The sequence below is a fragment of the Alosa pseudoharengus genome, unplaced genomic scaffold, assembly GCF_046254945.1.
Source record: "Alosa pseudoharengus isolate Yale_2024_CS ecotype anadromous, Long Island Sound unplaced genomic scaffold, YU_APseudo_1.1 YU_APseudo_1.1_scf_1, whole genome shotgun sequence".
NCBI classification, from domain to species: Eukaryota; Metazoa; Chordata; class Actinopteri; order Clupeiformes; family Clupeidae; genus Alosa; species Alosa pseudoharengus.
Genome location: NW_027468564.1, coordinates 49,683,481 through 49,705,775, shown reverse-complemented (window position 1 = coordinate 49,705,775; position 22,295 = coordinate 49,683,481). Strand labels below are relative to the sequence as shown.

The 22,295-nt window shown below is 45.1% G+C and overlaps 1 protein-coding gene across 1 annotated transcript in view; it reads right to left on the bottom strand.

The window, feature by feature from the left end:
* Window positions 1-17,380, bottom strand: part of mfng (MFNG O-fucosylpeptide 3-beta-N-acetylglucosaminyltransferase) — a 32,798-nt gene extending 15,418 nt beyond the window's left edge. The window contains exons 1-4 of the mRNA XM_076291384.1: window positions 16,570-17,380; window positions 7,805-7,850; window positions 7,230-7,332; window positions 420-573 (exon numbers count right to left, since the gene is read on the bottom strand). Coding sequence (XP_076147499.1) covers window positions 420-573; window positions 7,230-7,332; window positions 7,805-7,850; window positions 16,570-16,968 — 702 coding nt within the window. The 5' untranslated portion in view covers window positions 16,969-17,380. The remainder of the gene's footprint in view (window positions 1-419; window positions 574-7,229; window positions 7,333-7,804; window positions 7,851-16,569) is intronic.
* Between the last annotated feature and the right edge of the window lie 4,915 nt (window positions 17,381-22,295).

Sequence of the window (22,295 nt, the reverse complement as noted above, 5' to 3'; positions counted from 1 at the left end):
ACACACACATGCATACACACACACACACACACACACACACACACATACACACATATATATACACACACACACACACATAAACACACACACATGCATATATACACACACACACACACACACACACACACCTGCAAACCTGCCAGTATTGACTTCTAACATCTGATGGCTTCCTCCCAGTGGACAGATAGAATAGAATCATCTGGATCAATTGGCAAAAGAAGAGTAATAATTGACCAACCCACAGAAAGTAAATCACTAGCCTGTGACCACACTTTGATTGGCCTGCATCTCTTCCCCTTTGGCCTATTGAAACCCAACTTCACAACACTCATAAGATCTGACCACAATACAGAGGACCAACACATGAGGCAGACTACAGAGCTCTTCTGCATCGTGGGACAGTTGGAATGCTGACTGACCGTCTTATTGGCCTCCAGGAGCTCGTGGGCTTTCATTGGTCGGTCCAGGCTGGGCTTGCCCACGTAGATGTCACTGTCCAATGGGAATGCAGAGAGAAGGGACAGCAGAGCCCCTGGGTTCAGGTAGTTATCATCATCCACGTGACACAGCCACCTGCACCGGCCAAAACACACACACAACAACATGTAGCATTTAGCTACTAAACACACTCATTAGCATCAGGGGAAAAGGGAGCATATGGAATGTTCAAACTGTCACAATTTGACATCATCATCACCATCACATGACAAACAATGTCCCAGTGCCTCAGTCCTGACTATGCATGCACACACACACACACACACACACTCACACTCACACACACACACACACTCACACACACACACACACACACACACACCACTATCTGACAGCACTTAAAGCTGCAGCTGAGCTGAGCTCCACTTTCTCCCAGTTGCCAGGTTGGGAGCAGATTGGGCTACACTGGGAAGAAGAATCGCTCGATTTACTTGATTTTATCATCAACATTCATGTACATTGGTTGCACATGAATGAACTTGTCCATTAGTCCAACATTTCTCTTTTGGTTTAAACAAAATGATTCAAGCTGTGATAACCCAATTTGATCAAGTAATTCCAATGATATTGATTAGGCTTAGGCCTACAGGAAATATTCATGTAATTTCAACGTGGTTGTGTTATACAGGTATTGACGTATTGCAACATCAATGTTAAAGGAAGATAACTTTGATATTTAAAACTTTATTCAGTTACTAACACATTTATTTTTACTTTAGTCATTGTACTTGTATGTATTAATGTATTATTTGTTACTATTATTTAGTCATTGTACTTGTATTAATGTATTCATTTCTACCATTCTTTTTTTCTAATTACTCCTATGGGTTTAATCACTGCTGTGCGTTACACATTCCTTCCTTCTCTCTGTAGCATCAGGTCTTTCTTTGTCCTTCTGCTGTGTTAAGCCTAGAAATCTAGACGCACCCTAGCGGCAGCAAATTACATTTGCTTCCAGGGCTAGTCTAGCAACTCTCCGTTGGCTTGTGAGCTCGAAAAATTAAACTTCTATCAGGCCAATCAAATCGTGTATAGAGTCGTTAGGCGGGCTTAACATAATGATTGATGGCAGAGTTGCAACGGTTTGGCTTGAATTCCCTGCTACTTGAAAACAAAGAAGATGGATGTTGCTTTTGGCCAACAGTGTGACACGAGTTAAGCTTGTTTTAAGTTGGCAAAAGTTTGAACTAGCCAACTAGCTCCGCTGGTGGGAAAACGCATGGGACTCAGCGCTGTTCTATTGCGTGCAGAGGGAATTTGAAAGACAACCGATTATCCCGCCCCTCGGACTGAGCACTGCGAACGGTGAGTGCCCAGACCCTACATTTTAATGTGGGTCTGGCTTGTCAGGCTAGTGTTATGTAGCTTGTAATGCAACACTGTACAAAAGGCACAATATAAATGAAGATTGATTTGATGTAAAGTGAAATCGTGAGTGATATCGGGGTCCTGTTCGCCCTGTCGGGACTTCCAAATAATGACATTATCCCTTACAAAATGTTCTTGGCTTCAATCACTGGCTTGTGCAATGTTTTTGTGGAACACGTTGAGTGTTTGTTCGGGCAGGACACTTTGTGTGGAGGAGTGGAGGAGGTCATCTAGCAAAAGTTAATGTTTTACAAACTCAACTTTAACAATAAACATTGAACAAAAGTCCCCTGGAGAGCCAGCAGCTTTACTTCTCACACCGGAGAAACAGATCATCTGGGATTCTCATCTTAAAGGTAATGACCAGCACAATGTATGTCTGTAAGGCTCACTGGCTAATGACAGCTTTGTTGATATTTTTTTTAGAAATGTTAGTTTAATAGATTAGGAAATGGGTACCAACAAAAATGCTGGATTACCTCTCTTAAAAATCTCATCTCACTATCATTTTGAACTACTACTGGGTCTATAGTTTTTTCAATGTAGGCTAATCTAATTATTATTTAAATCAAAGTCAAACATTAGGGTTTTGTAGATGCATCAAATAGTGAAATGTCTTCCATCATTCTCACTGTGTCCCTTACTCTTCCTCCCTAAGGTGGTCTTCATCATGGGAACTCTTTCCTTTCCTCTGCTCATCTGTGTTGCCATGGCGTTCAGCCAGGCAAGCAGCCAAGGTGTACAGTGTAAAGAGAACTATCAGGAGTTTAAAGGTTCCTGTTCCTCTCTGGCTGATGCTGCAGACCCATGGACTACCAGTGAGGTAAGCATCCTTGTGCTCAAATTTAAATTGACATTTCTGAATTTCATTTATTTCATGAATTCCATTTCCACACTACACCAAGATAAGATTATATATTTGTGTTCAACTTTCTCATGTGTGTAGCAAAAAGGTGCATTACATGGAAGAGATCTGGCACCTATTAAAACCCTAGAGGAAAACAAGTTTGTAAAAAGTCTGCATCACATGACCAACGACTCCGCCGTCTCGATTGGTGGATATGAACATCCAGTTAAAAAGGTAATGTCGGGGAAATATATATTTCTAACATTTTTAAATGCTGAGAGTGCTGTGTTGGTTCTTGGTTCATAACTAATGTACTGCCTCTGCTGCTCACCCTGTCTCTTAACACTTGGATTTCTGCTCCCAGGCAAAATCACTGAGATGGACACGGGTTGACGGACAGCAGGGAACCTACAGACATCGCCTCCTTTGGTCTTTCGATTCTACCAAGTCCCACTTTTTATTTTTATTTATTTGTCTTTATTTATTGGCCCTTCTGTACCACCACACCTTTTTCTGCTTGAGATGATGACATTTATTTGTGCTCTTGCTTTGCCAAGCACCTTGCATTGCAACACTGCACTGAGTGCACTGTAAAGATTCACTTGAGGGCACCTTGCATTGCAACACTGCACTGAGTGCACTGTAAAGATTCACTTGAGGGCACCTTGCATTGCAACACTGCACTGAGTGCGCTGTAAAGATTCACTTGAGCACTTGAGGGCACCTTGCATTGCAGGGGAGCTGTGCCACAAGCAGCAAGCTATGCAACATCCATCTCAATTACACACCCCATCTCTCACACAATAATTTCCTGTCTACACTCCACTGTGGCCTACTGGTTAGGGCTTCAGACTTGTAACCGAAGGGTTGCCGGTTCAATCCCTGACCAGTAAGAAAAATGGTCTCCAGTCCCTCTCAGAGTGAGAGTCTGGGAGAGAGGGAGAGGCCTGGAAATTGGGCAGTTTTGTTTTTGGCCTTCTGGCTTCGTTTTTGCGGCATTCTGGCCGTTGCCAATGAACAGTATTCAGTTTCTTGTTGGAAATGACCTCGCACATGAGAAAGTTCTTCCTCAGGTAATTTCGAAACCTTCTGAACACACCAAAGCAGACTCCAATTTACCTGACGTCTGTCCAGGGTGTGTAGTTGCTCGAACTCAAGCATGCAAGTCACGTTTTGACTTGTGTGATTCGTTTATGGCACTTGAGGATCCCATTGTGTTTTCTTCCGGTTCCGTGCGTCGGCCGCTGTCCACGGCCGATGGTGCTGAAATTCGTAAATCATCCAGGTCGCTGTCCACGCACAGTGGTGCTGAAATTTCAAACTCTGCCCTATCTTTGCCTATTGACAGAGATATGATAATGTGTGAACCGAAAAAAGTTCCGTCATTAGCCAAGTCTGTTAACCGTAGTTTTCAGGCTGGTGACAGAGTTTTAGTGTCTGTGCTTGGGTCTGCCCTACAGGCAACATTTTTGGGACCTTACAAAATTGAGTCTAAGATCAGTGACACAGACTATGTCCTTCGTACGCCGGACAGGTGGTGTGAAACTCGAGTGTGTCACATTAATGTGTTAAAATCGTACGTCTCTAGAGATCCTGACCCTGAGAGTGTGAGTCCAGTGCCTGTTGTCCTGTAGTTTCCTCCTACTCTCTACAGGAGGATGGACTGAGTTTTTGTGATGTGCCTGTTTCGTGTCTCCGCCTTCCGAATTCAGGGATTTTGGAAGATTTGACTTGTTGTCTGTCATTTGCCAGGTTCGTGTGCAAAGGACGTCCAGAGGTTGCTAGAATCCTGTCCGGGGTTTTCTCAGATGATACCTTGTGGACTTATGTCCTTAGTCACAACATCAAGGGTCTCTATACCTGCAAAACTTCAACCTGGAGATACGATACGATTTTAGCAGACACATTATCTCGCTCTTATCAGTAAGAGAATTTTATGTGTTTGAAATTTCTGTGTTTTGCTCGTTTTACATACTGGGTTGTTTGATCAACATCATATGTTGATTTTTAGTGGTGGGGGTGTTACGTCCCTAGCTATTTGTGTTCCTACTGTCTCTGTATTTTTCAGACACTCCAGCAGGGGGCTTAATTGTGGACTTATGTCCTTTGTCACGACATCAATGGTCTCTATACCTGCAAAACTTCAACCTGGAGATACGATACGATTTTAGCAGACACATTACATTTTCAGACCCTCCAGCAGGGGGCGTAATTGCTGGACCAGCCCTATAAAAGGTGCTGGTTGACGTCACTCCAGGGGGGCCGGCTCGTTTTTTGGTTCCTCGCAGAACGCTACTGCTACCACGCCACGCTTCATGCTCCGCTTTCCGCTCTCGCCCACACTGCGTCCAGGTCTCCAGTCCCTCTCAGAGTGAGAGTCTGGGAGAGAGGCCTGGAAATTGGGCAGCTTTGTTTTTGGCCTTCTGGCTTCGTTTTTGCGGCCTTCTGGCCGTTGCTTGATATTGTTTTGAATGTAAATTTTTGCCTAGTTTAATTATAATAAATTATTGATTATTTTCACATTTATCCACCATTTTCTGCCGTGTTTTGCCCTTGCTTTATTTAGTTTTGTTATAGTTCCCTGACCCCTAGCAGGGGACATAACACTGTGTGTTCACCGAGTGTTGAGTGTGTTTCACTAATTCACGGATTGGGATAAATGCAGAGACCAAATTTCCCTCACAGGAACAAAAGAGTATATGTACTTACCATACATATTTATTGTTTTATATTCAATGAATGGTTGGTGGGTGGACCTCTATTGGATATCTTATCAGGGTGTCCCATTTTCACATGCCCAACTTATTCTTTATTGTATTGTTTACACCTGTACTCTAAATCATGTTGTTTAAAAAGGGGGGGGGGGGGCAGTTAATTCACTGGCTTCTGAAATGACTCTGTGGAAAGTTTTTTCAGGGAAGTGTAGGCAGACAAGCCTCTGTGCCACCTGTGTACTTTCTTAGTCAAATAGTGTGTGTGTGTGTGTGTGTGTGTGTGCGTGTGCGCGTGCGTGCGCATGCGTGTGTGTGGTGAAAACTGTGTTTCAATGTGCTTTATAAATATTAACCACTGCAAGATGACTCAGACCCTCTGACTTTGGCCTTTTAGCACAGACGTGACAAGGCCCTCCCACAAGCCACCCCACCATCACCTCCTAACACACACACACACACATCCAACCCTCATGCAGGGGTCAGCAGCGGTACACAGTTTGAGCTAAACAGGAGTCCTATTATTATGACATATCACACATAGTGTAACCTGTGTTATTTGACTGGGCTATTCAGATATCAGGGGTGAATAACATGACCTGTGTTATTTGACTGGGTTATTCAGATATCAGGGGTGAATAACATTACCCTTATTATTTGACTGAGGGGCCCTATTCAGATAGGGGTGAATAACATTACCCATTCAGTACTCGAGCCCTGAGGCCTAGTAGGCCCATTCAGTACTCCAGCCCTGAGGTCTAGTAGGCCTATTCAGTACTCCAGCCCTGAGGCATTGAACTACTCAAATAAATTAAAGTAATACGATAACCAGATAAGATCAACAATGCAAGAAATAGGTGAAAAAATTAAGAAATTGCTGTATGTCATATTTTTTTATTTGCAGGACAAAAACCTAAATTTCCATGACCTACTATATAGGCTAAAGAATGGTACAGTGGCCCCAGTCGTGGCGCAACTGGCTGGGGCACCTGCACCGTACGCCAGCGACCCGGGTTCGATTTCCGCCCCATGGTCCTTTCCAGATCCCACCCCGACTCTCTTTCCCACTTCACTTCCTGTCACTCTCCACTATCCTGTCGCATTAAAGGCATAAAAAAGCCCAAAAAAATATACTTAAAAAAAAAAGAAGCAGGTGATACTTATCTGGCTGATACTGTCTGCTTACATGATCATTTGTTTACCTTTGCAATCTATGCTAATGTAATAGTTGTCCCTTGGGTTGAAGCTACACTTGCCTGCCTGTAGAGAGCGCTGTTGTGCCAAAGCACAATACAGTAGGTTTGCAAGCTTTGCACAAATCCCTGGAACCTTGCACACAGAACAAAACTCTTATCACCACCGGCTAGGAGTGAGGAAAGTAAGAGTGAGAAAGAGAGGGGGGCGCCGTGGCGCAGCAGGCTGCAGCGTCCGTACCATGTACGGGTCTGAGCGCCCACGGCGACCCAGGTTCAAATCTGACCTGCGGTCATTTCCCGGTTCCCACCCCATCTCTCTCTCCCACTTACTTCCTGTCACTCTTCACTGTCCTATCCAAATAAAGGCAAAAAGCCCAAAAAATATACTTTAAAAAAAAAGAGTGAGAAAGAGAGAAGAAGAGAGGTGGGGGTGGTGGAGGTGGTGGGGGGTGGTGGTGGTGGTGGTGGGGGGTGGGTAATTCAGACCTCTGTGCACATGCTTCTAGGTCGTGATGGCAGCAGATAAGCCGTGGGGATAGGGGAAGTAGCGTGTTCTCTCGGCGTTGAGAAACATCCTGTTTTGTTTGGTGTCGGGAGATGCTGACTCACCTCTTGTCCGAGGCCATGAAGCGGTCATACTCGGCGGCCATCTTACACGACAGGGCCTGGTGGCTGTGCTCCGGAGGGCAGTTGGTCAGCACGAGATTGTAGCCTGAACCGCAGAGAGAGAAAGTGTGGGGGAGGGGGGGGGGGGGGGGGGGCAGAGGAAAAGAGAGAGAGAGAGAGAGAGGAAGAAGGAACAGGCAGAGGGAGAGAAAGGAAGAGAAAAGAGATTAGGAGAGACAGGGACAGAATGGTCCAGGGAGAGGGTTAGCGACAGCAGAGAAAGGAGGGAGAGAAAGAGAGAGAGATCAAGAGGAGAGGAGAGAGAGAGGGATACGGAGACAGAATGATAGGGAAGGAGGATAACGGAATGATACCGAGAGAGGGTGACAGAGTGAGGCATAAATCAGGAAGGAAGGAGAGAGAGTGACAGGCAGGCAGGAATGAAATAGAGGAAGAGAGAGAGAGACAGAGAGAGAGAGAGAAGAGAGAGAGAGACAGAGAGGTCAGACACGGGATTTCAGAGCAGAAATGTGCTGATTGGTATTCTGTAGCCAAATCTGACCGTTGGTGACCCCTACCTTTGGAGGTGATCTCCACATCAGGAGTGTCCGTGAAGATGTACGTCTGTGACAGGGGAGAATGGAACACTCAGACACAGAGATAGAGAGAGAACACAACACACTCCATATAGGACCTGGCCCTCTCACTCAGAGAGATTTGGCCACACACACACACACACACACACACACACACACACACACACACACACACACACACACACACACACACACACACACACACACACTCTCTCCATATAGGTCCTGGCACTCTCACTCAGACAGATTTGGACACACAAGTGATGATTTCATTCAGGCATTTCAAACCAAGGCACCATGACACACACCATGTGCTTTGGAAGGCCCTAGAGAGACTGCAATCAAACACAACTCTATTGGGTGTCATATAAAAGACAAAAAACAAATATATGACATCTCCAACAAGGAGGTGATGCTTTAGATACAATCAGAAACATACACACACGTATGCAAACTGCTGGGCCCCGCGCGCTGCCACCTAGTGGTCCCCTGAGAGAGTGCAGGAGGCTGCGGAGACGGAGGCGTCCCTCACACTGAGCACCACACTCAGGACCGACGGGGTGAAGCCATCGCAGCCTAACAGCCACAGACATCCTCACTGAGATCCCACAGGATGTGCTCACAATGGAAGAGCCAGCCAGTCAACACACACACACACACACACACACACACACACAACCCAATAAAACTCATCCTATACACACATAACATGCACACACAAAACGCTCATCCAACACACACATGAAACACTCAGCCACACATATGCACACACAAACACACACACACACATACGCACACACACATATGCACACACACACACACACACACACACACACACACCAGGGAGCACTAATGTCACTCAGCTTGTGATCTTTCATCATGAGCTGATTGAGCGTGACCTGAAAGATGGCATACAATGAGATGGCAGATTATCATCATTAGCATTGCCATAACGATGGGTTACGTTTCAGAGGTGGAGCAGGAACGCTTTAGGCCCTTCAGGGATTATCTGCCGACGGCGGAGCACGTTTCCATGATGAATACTGCTGCCCATCTCAGTGTGAACAAGGTAAACTAAGAATGACCTCCATTATCGGAGAGAAGGGGGAGTCGAGCATCGGTGCCACTGTCAAGAAAAGTGAAGATTTATCCTGGCTATATGCAGGCGGCGCTGACCGCTTCATGGACGGTATGTGTGGTCTGGTCATGGCCAGGGATGTGTGACCACTACTTCTTGCTATTCCTTGACAAAAATGTCTGGTTGCTCATGCATCATGGAGTCTGTGCCTATTTTCTGCATGTATAGTGCAAATTGAAAAGTGAATGAAGACAAATTGAAAGTATGAATTGCAGGGAATGTTTGGCAGCCCTTGAATTGGTAATCGTACCAGAGTCACCGCCACTGGTTAGCTGCATGAGTTTGTGTTCGATTGCAGAGGCTCATAAAATAGCCCAGCAAAAAAAATCATAAAATAAAATATCTCAATTACTCTTTCACAGCCACATAGCCTGAAATATGAGATTGAAAATGCAATTTGTAGTGCAATATGACCAATCTGTCTAAAGACATTGCCCCTGGAAAAACTTTGAAAAAATGAAATGAAGCTGTTCAGAACACAAGTGAAAAAAACCGACGCAAATTTATATCTAGCCAAGACTACCCTGGAACTCATCTGCTGTTAAATATGAAATAGTTTATCAACTTTTTTAATCCTATTTTCCACCCTAGGGGGCATTTTCTTCCCAAAACCATCCTTTTATCACAGATATTAAAAAGAACTGCCTATGTACCAGTAGTAAGGTCTGAGTATACTCAGAGTAGAGTCTGAGTATACTCAGAGTAAGGTCTGAGTATACTCAGAGTAAAGTTTGAGTCCAAGAGCTCTCCCAATCACTGTTAACACCAACCAGCCAGAGCCACACATTAAGCCCAGATGACAGCAAAGGCTGTCGATAGAACTTTCCAGAACACGGCATCTGCTCCACGACCTGATGGGTATAAAAAAAGAAAAGATGTGAGGAAGAGAGGAAACAGTCAGGAGGTGATGTGTGGGGGCTGCTTTAAGTGTCTGACACTCTTTCATCTGAGAGTGGAGGGAGGGCTGGACAGATAAGGGCCCGTCAGACGCAGAGCACCTCCGTCTGACCACTAATGCCCCCCCCACTGGAAAGCTGACGGCACGGGGTGAGGGCGGCTTTTCCATCCATCAGTCAGGGGCAAGAGAGAGAGAGAGAGAGGGAGAGAGAGAGAGAGAGAGAGAGAGAGACAGACAGAGAGATATATAGAGAGAGAGAGGGGGAGAGAGACAGAGAGATAGAGAGAGAGAGAGAGAAAGAGACAGAGAGATAGAGAGAGAGAGAGAGAGAGAGAGAGAAAGAGGGAGAGAGACAGAGAGAGAGAGAGAGAGAAGGGAAAGAGGGAGATGTGGAGGGGCGGAGAGAGAGAGAGAAGAGGAAGCGGGGGTGGCGAGAGTGGAGATAGAGGCGGGTAGAGGATGACAGCAAGGGCTTAAGTGCCGCTCACACACTCACACACACACACACACACACAGATACACACACATTCACACACATATACACATTCAAACACACACGCGCGCACACACACATTCACACACACATACACATTCAAACACTCAAACACACACACACACACACACACACACACACACACACACACACACACACACACACACACACACACACACACACACACACACACACAGATACACACACACACACACACACACACACACAATGCCCACAGTGTGATTTCCCACAGAGTTCTCATAACACCCCACACTACCTCAGGACCAAAGTGGGAGCGGTAGCGTGGCTTGATAAGCGCCTGATTGGCCTGCCTGCTCCTCCACATCCTCAGGAAACGCCTCCCCACTGTCTCCCTGTACGCTCAGTCAAATCAAACAAACGTGCCCCCCGAACAAACGTTTGCTCTCAAAACAAAACAAAACAAAACAAAACAAAACAAAACAACAGTCAACAACAATGGCAGGATGACCGATGACCTCCACCACCACACCGCCCTCCCAACAACTTCCTTCTTCTAGTCACCTCCAAAAAAAAACGCCCCCTGTACCCAGTTCCCATTATTGTGTCCTCAGTAAAAATATCATCCACTGTTTTGTTTTTGTTGTTGTTTTTGTTGTTTGCTAGCCTCTCTACTCTCACCTTCAGTCAGACAGGTGAGTTTCCTCATTATGACAGCACATTAACCCAGGGTGCTGTGCAAAGTATCTAACCCGCTACAATCCACGGACCTGGAAGCACTTTCTAAACAAGCTTGTTTTCGCTGTCTGGGGAACCAAATGTGTACGGCAGCTCTGACTCATTAAAAACTACATCTGGTCTGTCTGCCTCCACTATCACACAGCAAGCGACATCATGCCCCCTGAAATAAATTGTCAGCTGCAGCACACACACACACACACACACACACACACACACACACACACACACACACACACACACACCACAGCATGACAGCTCTCTCCTGGTCCCATTGGGGAGTGGGAGTTTTACTGTGTTGCGCCTGGACACACAACAACAGTCCTTTCAGTGATAAGGCACACTAATGAGACAGTGTGATAGGGTGCATGGAGTATGTGTGTGTGTGTGTGGGGGGGGGGGGGGGGTGTTACTATCCCATTTTATTCTCTCTCTCTCTCTCTCGATTTCATTCTCTCATTTTCTCTCACTCTCTCTGTTTCTGTCTCAACAGATCGTTTGGCTTAGTTGTAGGAGAAATTGTGTTTGGGAAGGCAACAGTTACCAGAGCTGTAGTGACACACTGAGGCTTGTCTTCCACTGGTGACTGATTTCTGCTTGTTGGTGAGGTGTCGGAAAGAGATTTCATTTGATAGATTATTAATGTTTTCTTAATATATACTGCATGTTCTAGGTATTCTCTCTCTCTCTCTCTCTCTCTCTCTCTCTCTCTCTCTCTCTCTCTCTCTCTCTCTCTCCTCTCCCCCAGTCTGTCCACCTCCATGCTGCTGGTTCTCTGTCCAGCTCTGAGTGGAGTCTGATGGCCAGCAGCTCATAAATAGGAGGCCTGCAGCCAAAGGAGCGGCCCACAGGGCTCCACCACTCATTATCAACAAACTGCAGCAGAGCAGAGCAGAGCAGAGCAGAGCAGGGTGGCCCTGGTGTCAGTTGAGTACGCTACTACTTCCAGTATAGACTCAGTACGCTACTACTTCCAGTATAGACTCAGTACGCTACTACTTCCAGTATAGACTGAGTACGCTACTACTCCCAGTGTAGACTGAGTACGCTACTACTTCCAGTATAGACTCAGTACGCTACTACTTCCAGTATAGACTGAGTACGCTACTACTCCCAGTGTAGACTGAGTACGCTACTACTCCCAGTATAGACTGAGTACGCAACTACTCCCAGTATAGACTCAGTACGCTACTACTTCCAGTATAGACTCAGTACGCTACTACTTCCAGTATAGACTCAGTACGCTACTACTTCCAGTATAGACTGAGTACGCTACTACTCCCAGTGTAGACTGAGTACGCTACTACTTCCAGTATAGACTCAGTACGCTACTACTTCCAGTATAGACTGAGTACGCTACTACTCCCAGTGTAGACTGAGTACGCTACTACTCCCAGTATAGACTGAGTACGCAACTACTCCCAGTATAGACTGAGTACGCTACTACTCCTACTCCCAGTGTAGACTGAGTACGCTACTACTCCCAGTGTAGACTGAGTACGCTACTACTCCTACTCCCAGTGTAGACTGAGTACGCTACTACTCCCAGTATAGACTGAGTACGCTACTACTCCCAGTGTAGACTGAGTACGCTACTACTCCTACTCCCAGTGTAGACTGAGTACGCTACAACTCCCAGTATAGACTGAGTACGCTACTACTCCCAGTGTAGACTGAGTACGCTACTACTCCTACTCCCAGTGTAGACTGAGTACGCTACAACTCCCAGTATAGACTGAGTACGCTACTACTCCCAGTATAGACTGAGTACGCTACTACTCCCAGTGTAGACTGAGTACGCTCCTACTCCCAGTGTAGACTGAGTACGCTACTACTCCCAGTGTAGACTGAGTACGCTCCTACTCCCAGTGTAGACTGAGTATGCGTCTTATTCTGGGATGTTTTCATCACGACACTGCAATCTGCTTCTGAAACAGACACAGCCATATGAGAAGGGAGCATAAACTAAGCTTTACACAGAAACGGGACCATAGTAAATGCTACCAAGGAGAATTTAATACTGTTTTATATGATTCAGGCTATCAAATCAGCAATTCACAAGCCCTTATTTCTCATGTCGTTTAACAGCAAGGGACCTGCTTTCTCAGCTTCCACTTGAGAACATGTGGTGTGAGAGAGCACAGAAAGAGAGAGAGAGAGAGGGAGAGAAAGAGGGAGAGAAAGAGGGAGAGAAAGGAAGAGAGGAGAGGAAGAGTGACACCCCGGGTGGGAGTTGCTTTCAGACTGTTCCACTCACTGGTCTAGACTTCCTCTTCACAGGCCCATTTCCGTTTTTTGTCATTGTTTCGAAAATCGGTCTGCGGCCGTCGCTTCCCCTTTGGCACAAGGCACCAACACAGCACCCCAGGAGCACAGCCACAGTGTGTGTGTGTGTGTGTGTGTGTGTGTGTGTGGTCGGGGGAGCCCAGAGTGGTCAGCCTGGAGTTTCGGAGAGTCACTCAACTAAAGCGGGCCATGGAGAAGACTACGTACTAAATGGACCAAAGGAAGGATAAGCAGACACGCCACGAGAGGGTATGTGGTCTGAGCACGCGTCCGAAAGAGCCAACGCTCTTAAGCTCTTCACTTCCCTGTCTTCACCCCTCTCCCCTTTACAAGGGCCTGCACACACACACACACACACACACACACACACACACACACACACCTCCTGTTCCTCATCGAGGCTGTGTTAGCAGGGCGCATGACGTCACAGGCGCGCCTGCTCCAGAACCATATGTCTATTTTCTCCTCTGCTCTCTCTTTCAGTCACTGACGCACACGAGACATTTCAAACACAGACAGAGTGCACCTGCAGCACCCCCCGCCCAACACACACACACACACACATACACACACACACACACACACATACACACACACACACACACATACACACACACACACGCTGCTCCCCATCAACAATTCAGCCATGTGGGTCATCAACTAAATCCTCTGACGCGCCAGCTTAAAATGGCAACCTTTACTAAAAGCGACACCAACAATAGAAAACCCTTCAGACAGGGCATCTACAGTATTTATATAGGTACGGTCTAACCTCCGTCATCAGCAGCCAGACTCTGCTCTCTCCGCCACTCTCTCAAGGCCATGGTAGGTATAAATGGTTCTGATGCATTTTTAATTCTTCTGAATATTTCAGTGTTTATTCTCCGCCTGAAAAATGTATATGCTGATGACTCCTCTATTTACGCCAATATCTCCAAGTATGACTCAGGCAAACTGTGTGTGTGTGTGTGTGTGTGTGTGTGTGTGTGTGTGTGTGTGTGTATGTGTGTGTGTGTGTTATGTAAACACCTGCAGCTGGGCATGTCGGAAGCCGGGCAGGCGATGGTGTGTGTGTGTGTGTTGGGCAGGTTTGTGACAGGACAGGGGCTTTTATGCTAGTCGTCAAGAGTCACTCAGGTTTGCCACAGCACTGCTCCGCACTTGTCGTCTTATATTTAGAATGATGGATGTTCTTTTGAGGGTGTGACACAGCCAGTTTCATGTTGGGGATTCACTTTGACAAGCCTCTCAGAGATAAGGTTGTTGGCAAGAAGAGTTACTCACTGCTCCAACAGTACCATCTACTGTGTGTGTGTGTGTGTGTGTGTGTGTGTGTGTGTGTGTGTGTGTGTGTGTGTGTGTGTGTGTGTGTGTGCATGTTTAAGTCTGTTCAGTTGTGTGTGTGTGTGTGTGTATGTATATCTGAGTGTAATCTCTAAGAACAATGTACACTTCCTTAGTCAAATAGTGTGTGTGTGTGTGTGTGTGTGTGTGTGTGTGTCTGTGTGTGCGTGTGTGTGCGTGTGTGTGTGTGTGTGTGTGTGTGTGTGTGTCTGTGTGTGTGTGTGACATAGACATCATTACTACATCCAACTTCATGACAGACATGTATCTCTTGAGATGCCGGCTGGCTGCTTGCTGCTGCTCTCCTGCTGTGTCATTATCCACCACTGCTGCCATGAGCTCCTCTAACTCCCCTCCACACATCTCCTCCTGGAACGCTCACTACTACCACTCACTAGGACAAATTTGTAAACATGAATGGCCAAACAAAACACAAGGAAACTGTTAAGTTAAGTATCCACCTCTAGAGACATAACAACAACACTTCACACTGAAAGCCAAAAAGTTAACTGATTTATCAAAGTCATATGCGAACTTCATCAAACATTGAAAGCATACAGTCTGCAAATAATTCAGTCATGTGTCGCCACAAATATGAATGCTTTTTGTTTGTGTCCACACACTAAGATCATCGAAGCATCTGCAGAAGTTGGTGTCACTACCTTACGATATCTCACAACGTGACCTCATCGGGCCTCATAGCCGTCTGCTCACTTTTAGACAGTGTGGCGTGCTTAGTGAACAGGAAGGAAGTGGCAGTTGTGTCACACATGGTGCATGGAAACACTTTACATTAAAAACGTGGAAAAAGAAAACACACGGTTGACAGGGGATCATTACAAAATGCCCGTGCCTCTTTCATTATTGCCAAAACAACCTACCTCCCCAAAATACACTGGGCATAGGTTGGTTTGAAAACCTCCGTAGGATTGGAGCAAATTTTGGTAGAATTTTTTCAACTATCTTTGCTGCATCAACTGGCCTTGCTGCTGTGGTTGGCTGGCTGTAAAACAGTCAGATTGGAGACAGATGCAGACTGCAGATTGCAGCTGAAGCAGTGAAAGTTGATCCTGTGGCACTGGAGCGTCTCGATCAATGCATGTCTGACTGCCACGCAAAGTTGTGTCAGAACGAAAGTGCTGAGATAGGAAGCACATCTTGGCGTATAATCGCTTACCAGCAACTAAAACAGGAAGCAGGCCTATATTACTCTATGTTAAAATGAGAAGAAAAAAAACATCGATCTAAAAGACATCCTGTGACTAATGGTTTTAGGACAACTAGTTCTCTCTGGGACTTTTCGATGGCTCTGAAATCAGCACTAAATAACTGACAATAAAAAAGACTTTCTTGAGTGTGGATGTATTAACAGACTTGGAATCATGGGTGTGTATTAAGTGGCAAGCTACTACTAGCAGGGCTACTTAGTGTGTTACAATGGCTTTCAGGAAATGATCTGTCAGTCACTAATGTCAGATGGTCACAAAATGAATGAGAGGTCTATGTGATCCAGCTGGACACTGAGGGTGAAGTGACTGATGTCAGTCCACTCACAGATGAGCATGAGCTCCAGCAAAGCCACTGTTGGCTTTGATTGACTGAACTCACTCTGGATGACAGAGATTGGAAAGCAGTAATCTCCATCATTTAAGTACTAGTTACTTTGTATAACCTACACACATACACTACAAGTGGCTTGAGGCTACAGAGGTTACTTTTTTCTCATTCAGAACCTCTAATTTGTAAAGTGGTGCCAACAGTTCACAATACAGCATTGTTTTTCAGGGTTTTTATGTCATTCAAGTTGTAATGTCAGGATTAATAACATATGGTCTAACAGTGTTGGTATTCCAGCATTCAAAGACACTCACGTGTTCTTTAGTTATTGATATCCATGTATCCAGCAACAGGTCCAGTCGTGTTCGGTGAAACCTTCCTGTCGTCTTCACTGCTATAAAAATGTCTTGGGGCGTCAGGCTTGACCAAGAGGATGGACGTCTATTGTCACTAAAATCTCTGTCTTTATTCTCCCCTCGACTGCTGTCACTGCGTCCGTCGTCCGATGACTTTGACAGGATGTTTCCATCTTTTGACAGGGAATTGACAGCATGGTTCTGGAAACGTTCTCCTGCACCGCGTTCAGCACCTGGACTGATGGGATTTCTTGTTCGCAATTGTAAATCCACCAATACAATGATGAAATAGGTCAGGAGGATCCCACACAAAGTTCGAAGCACTTTCTTGGAAACTATTTTCGTAGCGGTTGCCATGTGAAGTCTGAGTTGAGCATCGCTACGCTTTCAGCTGCATAGCTGTCAACTTCGAGCCGCTCGAACTTTCAAAGGTAGCCTACAGCCGTCTCCGTATGACACCGACCTGTGGTTTTGGTAGGCTATGTCGAGGGCAGTCTATGTCGCCTTAGGTTAAAATAAGACACAAATAATCCGTTAGGCTATTTCAGCGGCGACCATGCTGCTGCCGGTGTTTTGACCGTAGACTTCTGGGAATCAGGTAGCTGTTCTCTCGCAAGCGCTCACCGGATGGAAAGTACCGTTGTTAATAACAACAGGCTACATATTCGCGTATGTTTTATGTTGTCATCTTACCTGTTGCTGCAAACAGAGACTTTGAAGAAGCGGATGAGATGTGTCATTTGCAAACTCACGGAGATCAAACACTCCGCCCCCCGCTCTGAAATATTATAAGGCGAACCTGGTCCGACAAATTAGACCCCCCCCCCCAAAAAAAAAAAAGTCCAGTTAGACCTTTGCATGGGCCCTATATATTAACTAAATTTCACAAGCAATACGAAGTGTTATCAGAAGTGTGTAAAGAACTCCACAGATTATTTGAATAACAAAGTGCACTGTGACTGCAATGTGAAGATTCATCAGTCTCCCGCGCTCTTCCCTTTCCCGGGAGAAATCCCCAAAAATGCCTTTTCGGCTGAGTGCACAAGTGCTTGGACTGTTTACGATTTAATCCCGAACAGGTTTCCCTCATTCTCGACATGGCACGGGGCTCAGTGGTCATTGGCAACGGGGTGCGCAATCAGACCCGAAGACAGGAAACCAACTGCAGGGGTCAGCTGCCGTGATGATACAATGTTGCGCAAGAGTCGTCTTGACAGTTTTAAGAGACATTTTTATGCACAGGTTCTAAGCCCATTCATATTTCTCATTAATGTAACAGTATTTATGTGGAAATGGGACCGGCCTACTATGAGCCACCTACAAACCAAGGTAGTCATAGCAGTATTATTACATGCACGCAGGCCTACATATTACATTATATATTACAGGCCTATAAGTAAGAGCCTACAGGACATTTGAGAAAAATGTGTTGTGTTCATCATAAAGAAAGACAGCTTGGCAACAAACTGTCATGTCTATGTCTCTCTCTCTCTCTCTCTCTCTCTCTCTCTCTCTCTCTCTCTCTCTCTCTCTATGTATGTACAGAATAGGCTATATATTCATACTGTGAAAAAGTCTTAGGCAAGTCTTAGGCAGAGAGCACAGGAAATATGTACACAGTATTTATATACACATAAAATGTAATTTTTGTTCTGATAGTCTCAAGCTGCCATTGGATTTGTTGTTTTAGCGGTGTTATAATGACCAGTCACCCACCAGGCCACTGCAGAAGCTGCTGGTAGATCCAGCTACGATGGAGGTCTCGATATCAGCTGCTGACTTGGCATGGCTCACCCTAAAACATTTTGGCATGGCACAAAGTGGAGGAGCCACCTGAAACATACTGTACATCCCCGGGGACCCTATTTAGCTTGCCTCATCAAGGCTCTTTGAATAGAAACCTTTGGGCACGCATTTCCCACTTTAGGTGAGCAATAAACTCTTCCAGCTGTAGCTTTTCAATGAGATCTTCGATCTGTCAAAGTGCCGTCATCTCCTTCACACTTCTGATACCAATGTGTCAGAGCCAGAACCAGTACCAATCGGCTTCAGCTTCCCCCTTGCGAGATTGGTCATTATAACACTGCTAAAACAACCAATCGAATGGATGCAGAAGACTAGAATCTGAACCAGAAAGGCACATTTTTTGTTTTGTTTTTTATATCGTCTGATTGAATTCTAATAAACACAATGAGAAATCAATATATATGGTCATCATAACATGAAACAACAAATCTAATGGGTGCCTAAAACTTTTGCACTGTATATATATATATTGACTTTTTGTATATTAATCTGATTCTTTGACTTTTCTGACAAATTTGACTTTCAATCTTCCATATGGAATGATATTTTAGGTACTGCGGGTTGGCACGTGTTGTTTATTCTGCCCTGTGACATCTGAGGCAACCCCTCAGAAAAAAAGAAAAAACTAAACCTGCCTTTTTAAGAGGATCCTCATACAATTAACAAACCTCGCCAATCGCCATAGCCCTCATCACCAGCTTTGTTTGTTTGTCCTTTCTCAGACTTCTCCGTTTACAGGCATTCATACCGCGCCACCAGTGACCAGCTGCTTAGCTGCCCGCCTCCCTGGCCCTGCCCACCCCCCACCCACCTCCTCTCCCCTGACCCCATCACCCACCGGTCCCTCGGGTATACCAGAGACGGTCCCGGCACACCCTGGCCAGGAAAGGCCCAGGATCGATTTACGGCCTACTTGAAAAGAGGCTCTTTGAGACGACCAGGCACAATGGGGTTCATGGGTGGGGTAGGACTGGGGGGGTGGGGGCTGGGGGGGGGGTTCAGGGCTATTGTAGCGTAGCTCGACTCCGACAGAGGGGCACCCTGAGTTGGCTCGTACTCAAGAGATCCTCAGCTGGAGGGAGTCGAGTGGTCAGGCTACCAGAGGTGTGCATCTGAGACGTGGTTGCCTCTTCAGTATGTGTGTGTGTGTGTGTGTGAGAGAGAGAGAGAGAAGGAGAAAGAGAGAGAGAGAGACAGAGAGTTAATGTGTGTTTGCTCATGTATCTGTATTTTTCTCTCTTTATGTATATGACTGGCCTCCAATCTCCCTCGCTTCCACGAGATCCTTTCCTCAATCAACTGCACATGCCAGACTTAATCAAGGCACCTGTAATTATCTTAGCCAGTTCTTAATCAGGATTCATCAATTATCTTTTGCCCTCTTAATTAAGGTATTAGTAATTATATCAATTTATTATATGGCTCTTCACAATGCTAGTAGAACGCTCCATTGACTTGAATGGGATTTCCCAAAGTTCTAGCGGTAAGATATATAATGTAATTACCGCTGCAAACATATAATTACCGCTGTCAATGGCAACAGGTTTTGTGCTTCTGATACGTCTTTCATATCACTACGCAAGGACTGGAACTTCATTCAAACGTGAAAGCAGACGGTTGATCAGCTGTGTTCTAAAGAATGTTTGATTCAAGTTCAGCAGCGTGTGTTGTTGCAAACTATTTGTTTCTCAGCAAATGCCACGATGAACGGTAACAAATAGGCTAGGTTATGTAGGCTAAAGTGATGTGGTGAGTTTATTATTTTATTGTTTTGGCAAGTAGCCGTATAATAAGCGGGATAATGTATAGAACACCGGTCATTACTGTGAAAATAAGTCCCTTCAGGGCGGAACAAGACCCCTCCGCTGCGCGTCGGGGTCCGGTTCGCCCTGTCATGACTTATTTTCCCAGTAATGACCGGCGTTCTATACATTATCCCTTACGTATTAGTCATTTATTTAGTGAGTTCTTGTTTAAGGCATTTGTAATTATATGGTGATGTTGTTGTCATCATGAAGAGAACACTATCAACTCTTGAGTGGACAATATTTGAGTTCAATGCTTGGTTGTTTGATATTGTTCTAATGTAAGTAGAATATAATGTTGTCACTGACATTAAAGGTGTTGTCTCTGATATTAACCTAGTGCTATTTGTTGTGAAATTCATTGAATTGTTCCACACTTCAGCTTTTTGTTCTATGATGCCCCAAAACCAAAACTCATTTGCAGTCCTCTACTCTTATGTAAATCAAAAACAAACAAAGTACCTAACTTGGACATTTAAAGAAGGTCTATATAGTGTGAAATCAAATCAAGGTTGAAACCAGACACATTTGTGCTAGCTATTCAGAGAAGATTTCAATAAGCAGGAACATCAGTGAGAGATGATAATGCTTGCTGAATAAATACAGGGTCTCAACCTGACCTGGCCATAGCAACACACACATGCACGCATGCATGCACACACACACGCACGCACGCACGCACACACACACACACACACACACACACACACACACACACACACACACACACAAACACACACCCTTCCTCAACCCCAATCCCCTTTAATCCTTTCATGCCCACCTGTAGGCATCCACCGTATGTGATACATAAGGATTATTGTATGTATCATGTAGCATCAAATCTGTGAGCTCCACACACCTATTGATCAAAGGGGAGACTAGGCCTATATCCCTCTCTCTTCCAAATCTATTTTCCCATGACACACTGTCAGGCTACAATGTGTGTGTGTGTGTATGTGTGTGTGTGTGTGTGTGTGTGTGTGTGTGTGTGTGTGTGTGGCTATGTGGGGGTGTGTGTGTGTGTGTGTGTGTGTGTGGCTATGTGTGTGTGTGTGTGTGTGTGTTCCTGTGTGTGTGTGTGTGTGTGTGTATGTGTGTGGCTGTCTGTGTGTGTGGCTGTCTGTGTGTGTGTCTGTGTGTGTGTGTGTGTGTGTGTGTGTGTGTGTGTGTGTGTGTGTGTGTTTCATTGGTAACCTCGAAAACATGTTTGTGGGCCTTTCACATAAAATCTGTGGAGGAATTTCCTTTCAATATACACTAGATGGCAGCAAAGTCTTAGTTTCTCTGTTTTTTGCTACAACTGTTCTGTAAGTTTTTACAGAACAGTGTTTTGGGAATAAGGTTTGTGACTGGTCAGAACTATTTGTCTCAGAGGTTTCAGTCTGTGAAGTCAGGAAATGCTCAGTCAGAGGAAGGTTTTGCTGAAGCAGTTTTTATGTCACTGTTAAGACTATGGAGACGTAATTTATAAAAAGGCCCTGGACAGAGTCTATCACTCTGCCCTAAGATTTATTACTGCACACATTGTTCTGGCTATTGTTCTGATCACTGTGTCCTTTATGATAAAGCGGGATGGTCATCTCTAGCAGAGATGAGAAATAAACACAGATATTTATTTATCTATGAAGCTACTGTTGGAACGTTACTATCTCATTTTCAACTGCTCGAATGGATTTCTGGCTCCTATCAGACCAGCAAAAGACTGTTTAATGCTAAAGATTCATCATTTTTATTCTGAGCTGGGTCAGCCTATATTGCTATAATGCCCCTTCTTTCAAATGTTAGGCCTATGGCTTTTTATTGTTAACTTTGCTTTTGGATTATTTATGTACTTTTAATAGCAACTGCTATGTACTATTTTTCTGTTTTTTAAATTGTGATTGTATAATCTTTGCATCAATTTCTGAGAATTAAATAAAGGTTGAATGAATGAACGGATGAACAGCACAATGACCGCTCTGCACAAATATGTATTAGCAAGATTTCAAACAAATATTTTGTGTCAAAACTTCCTTGGACTCAAGCAGATAACTTATCAAAAGTATCTGAATGACCAACAATGCCACAGACCAT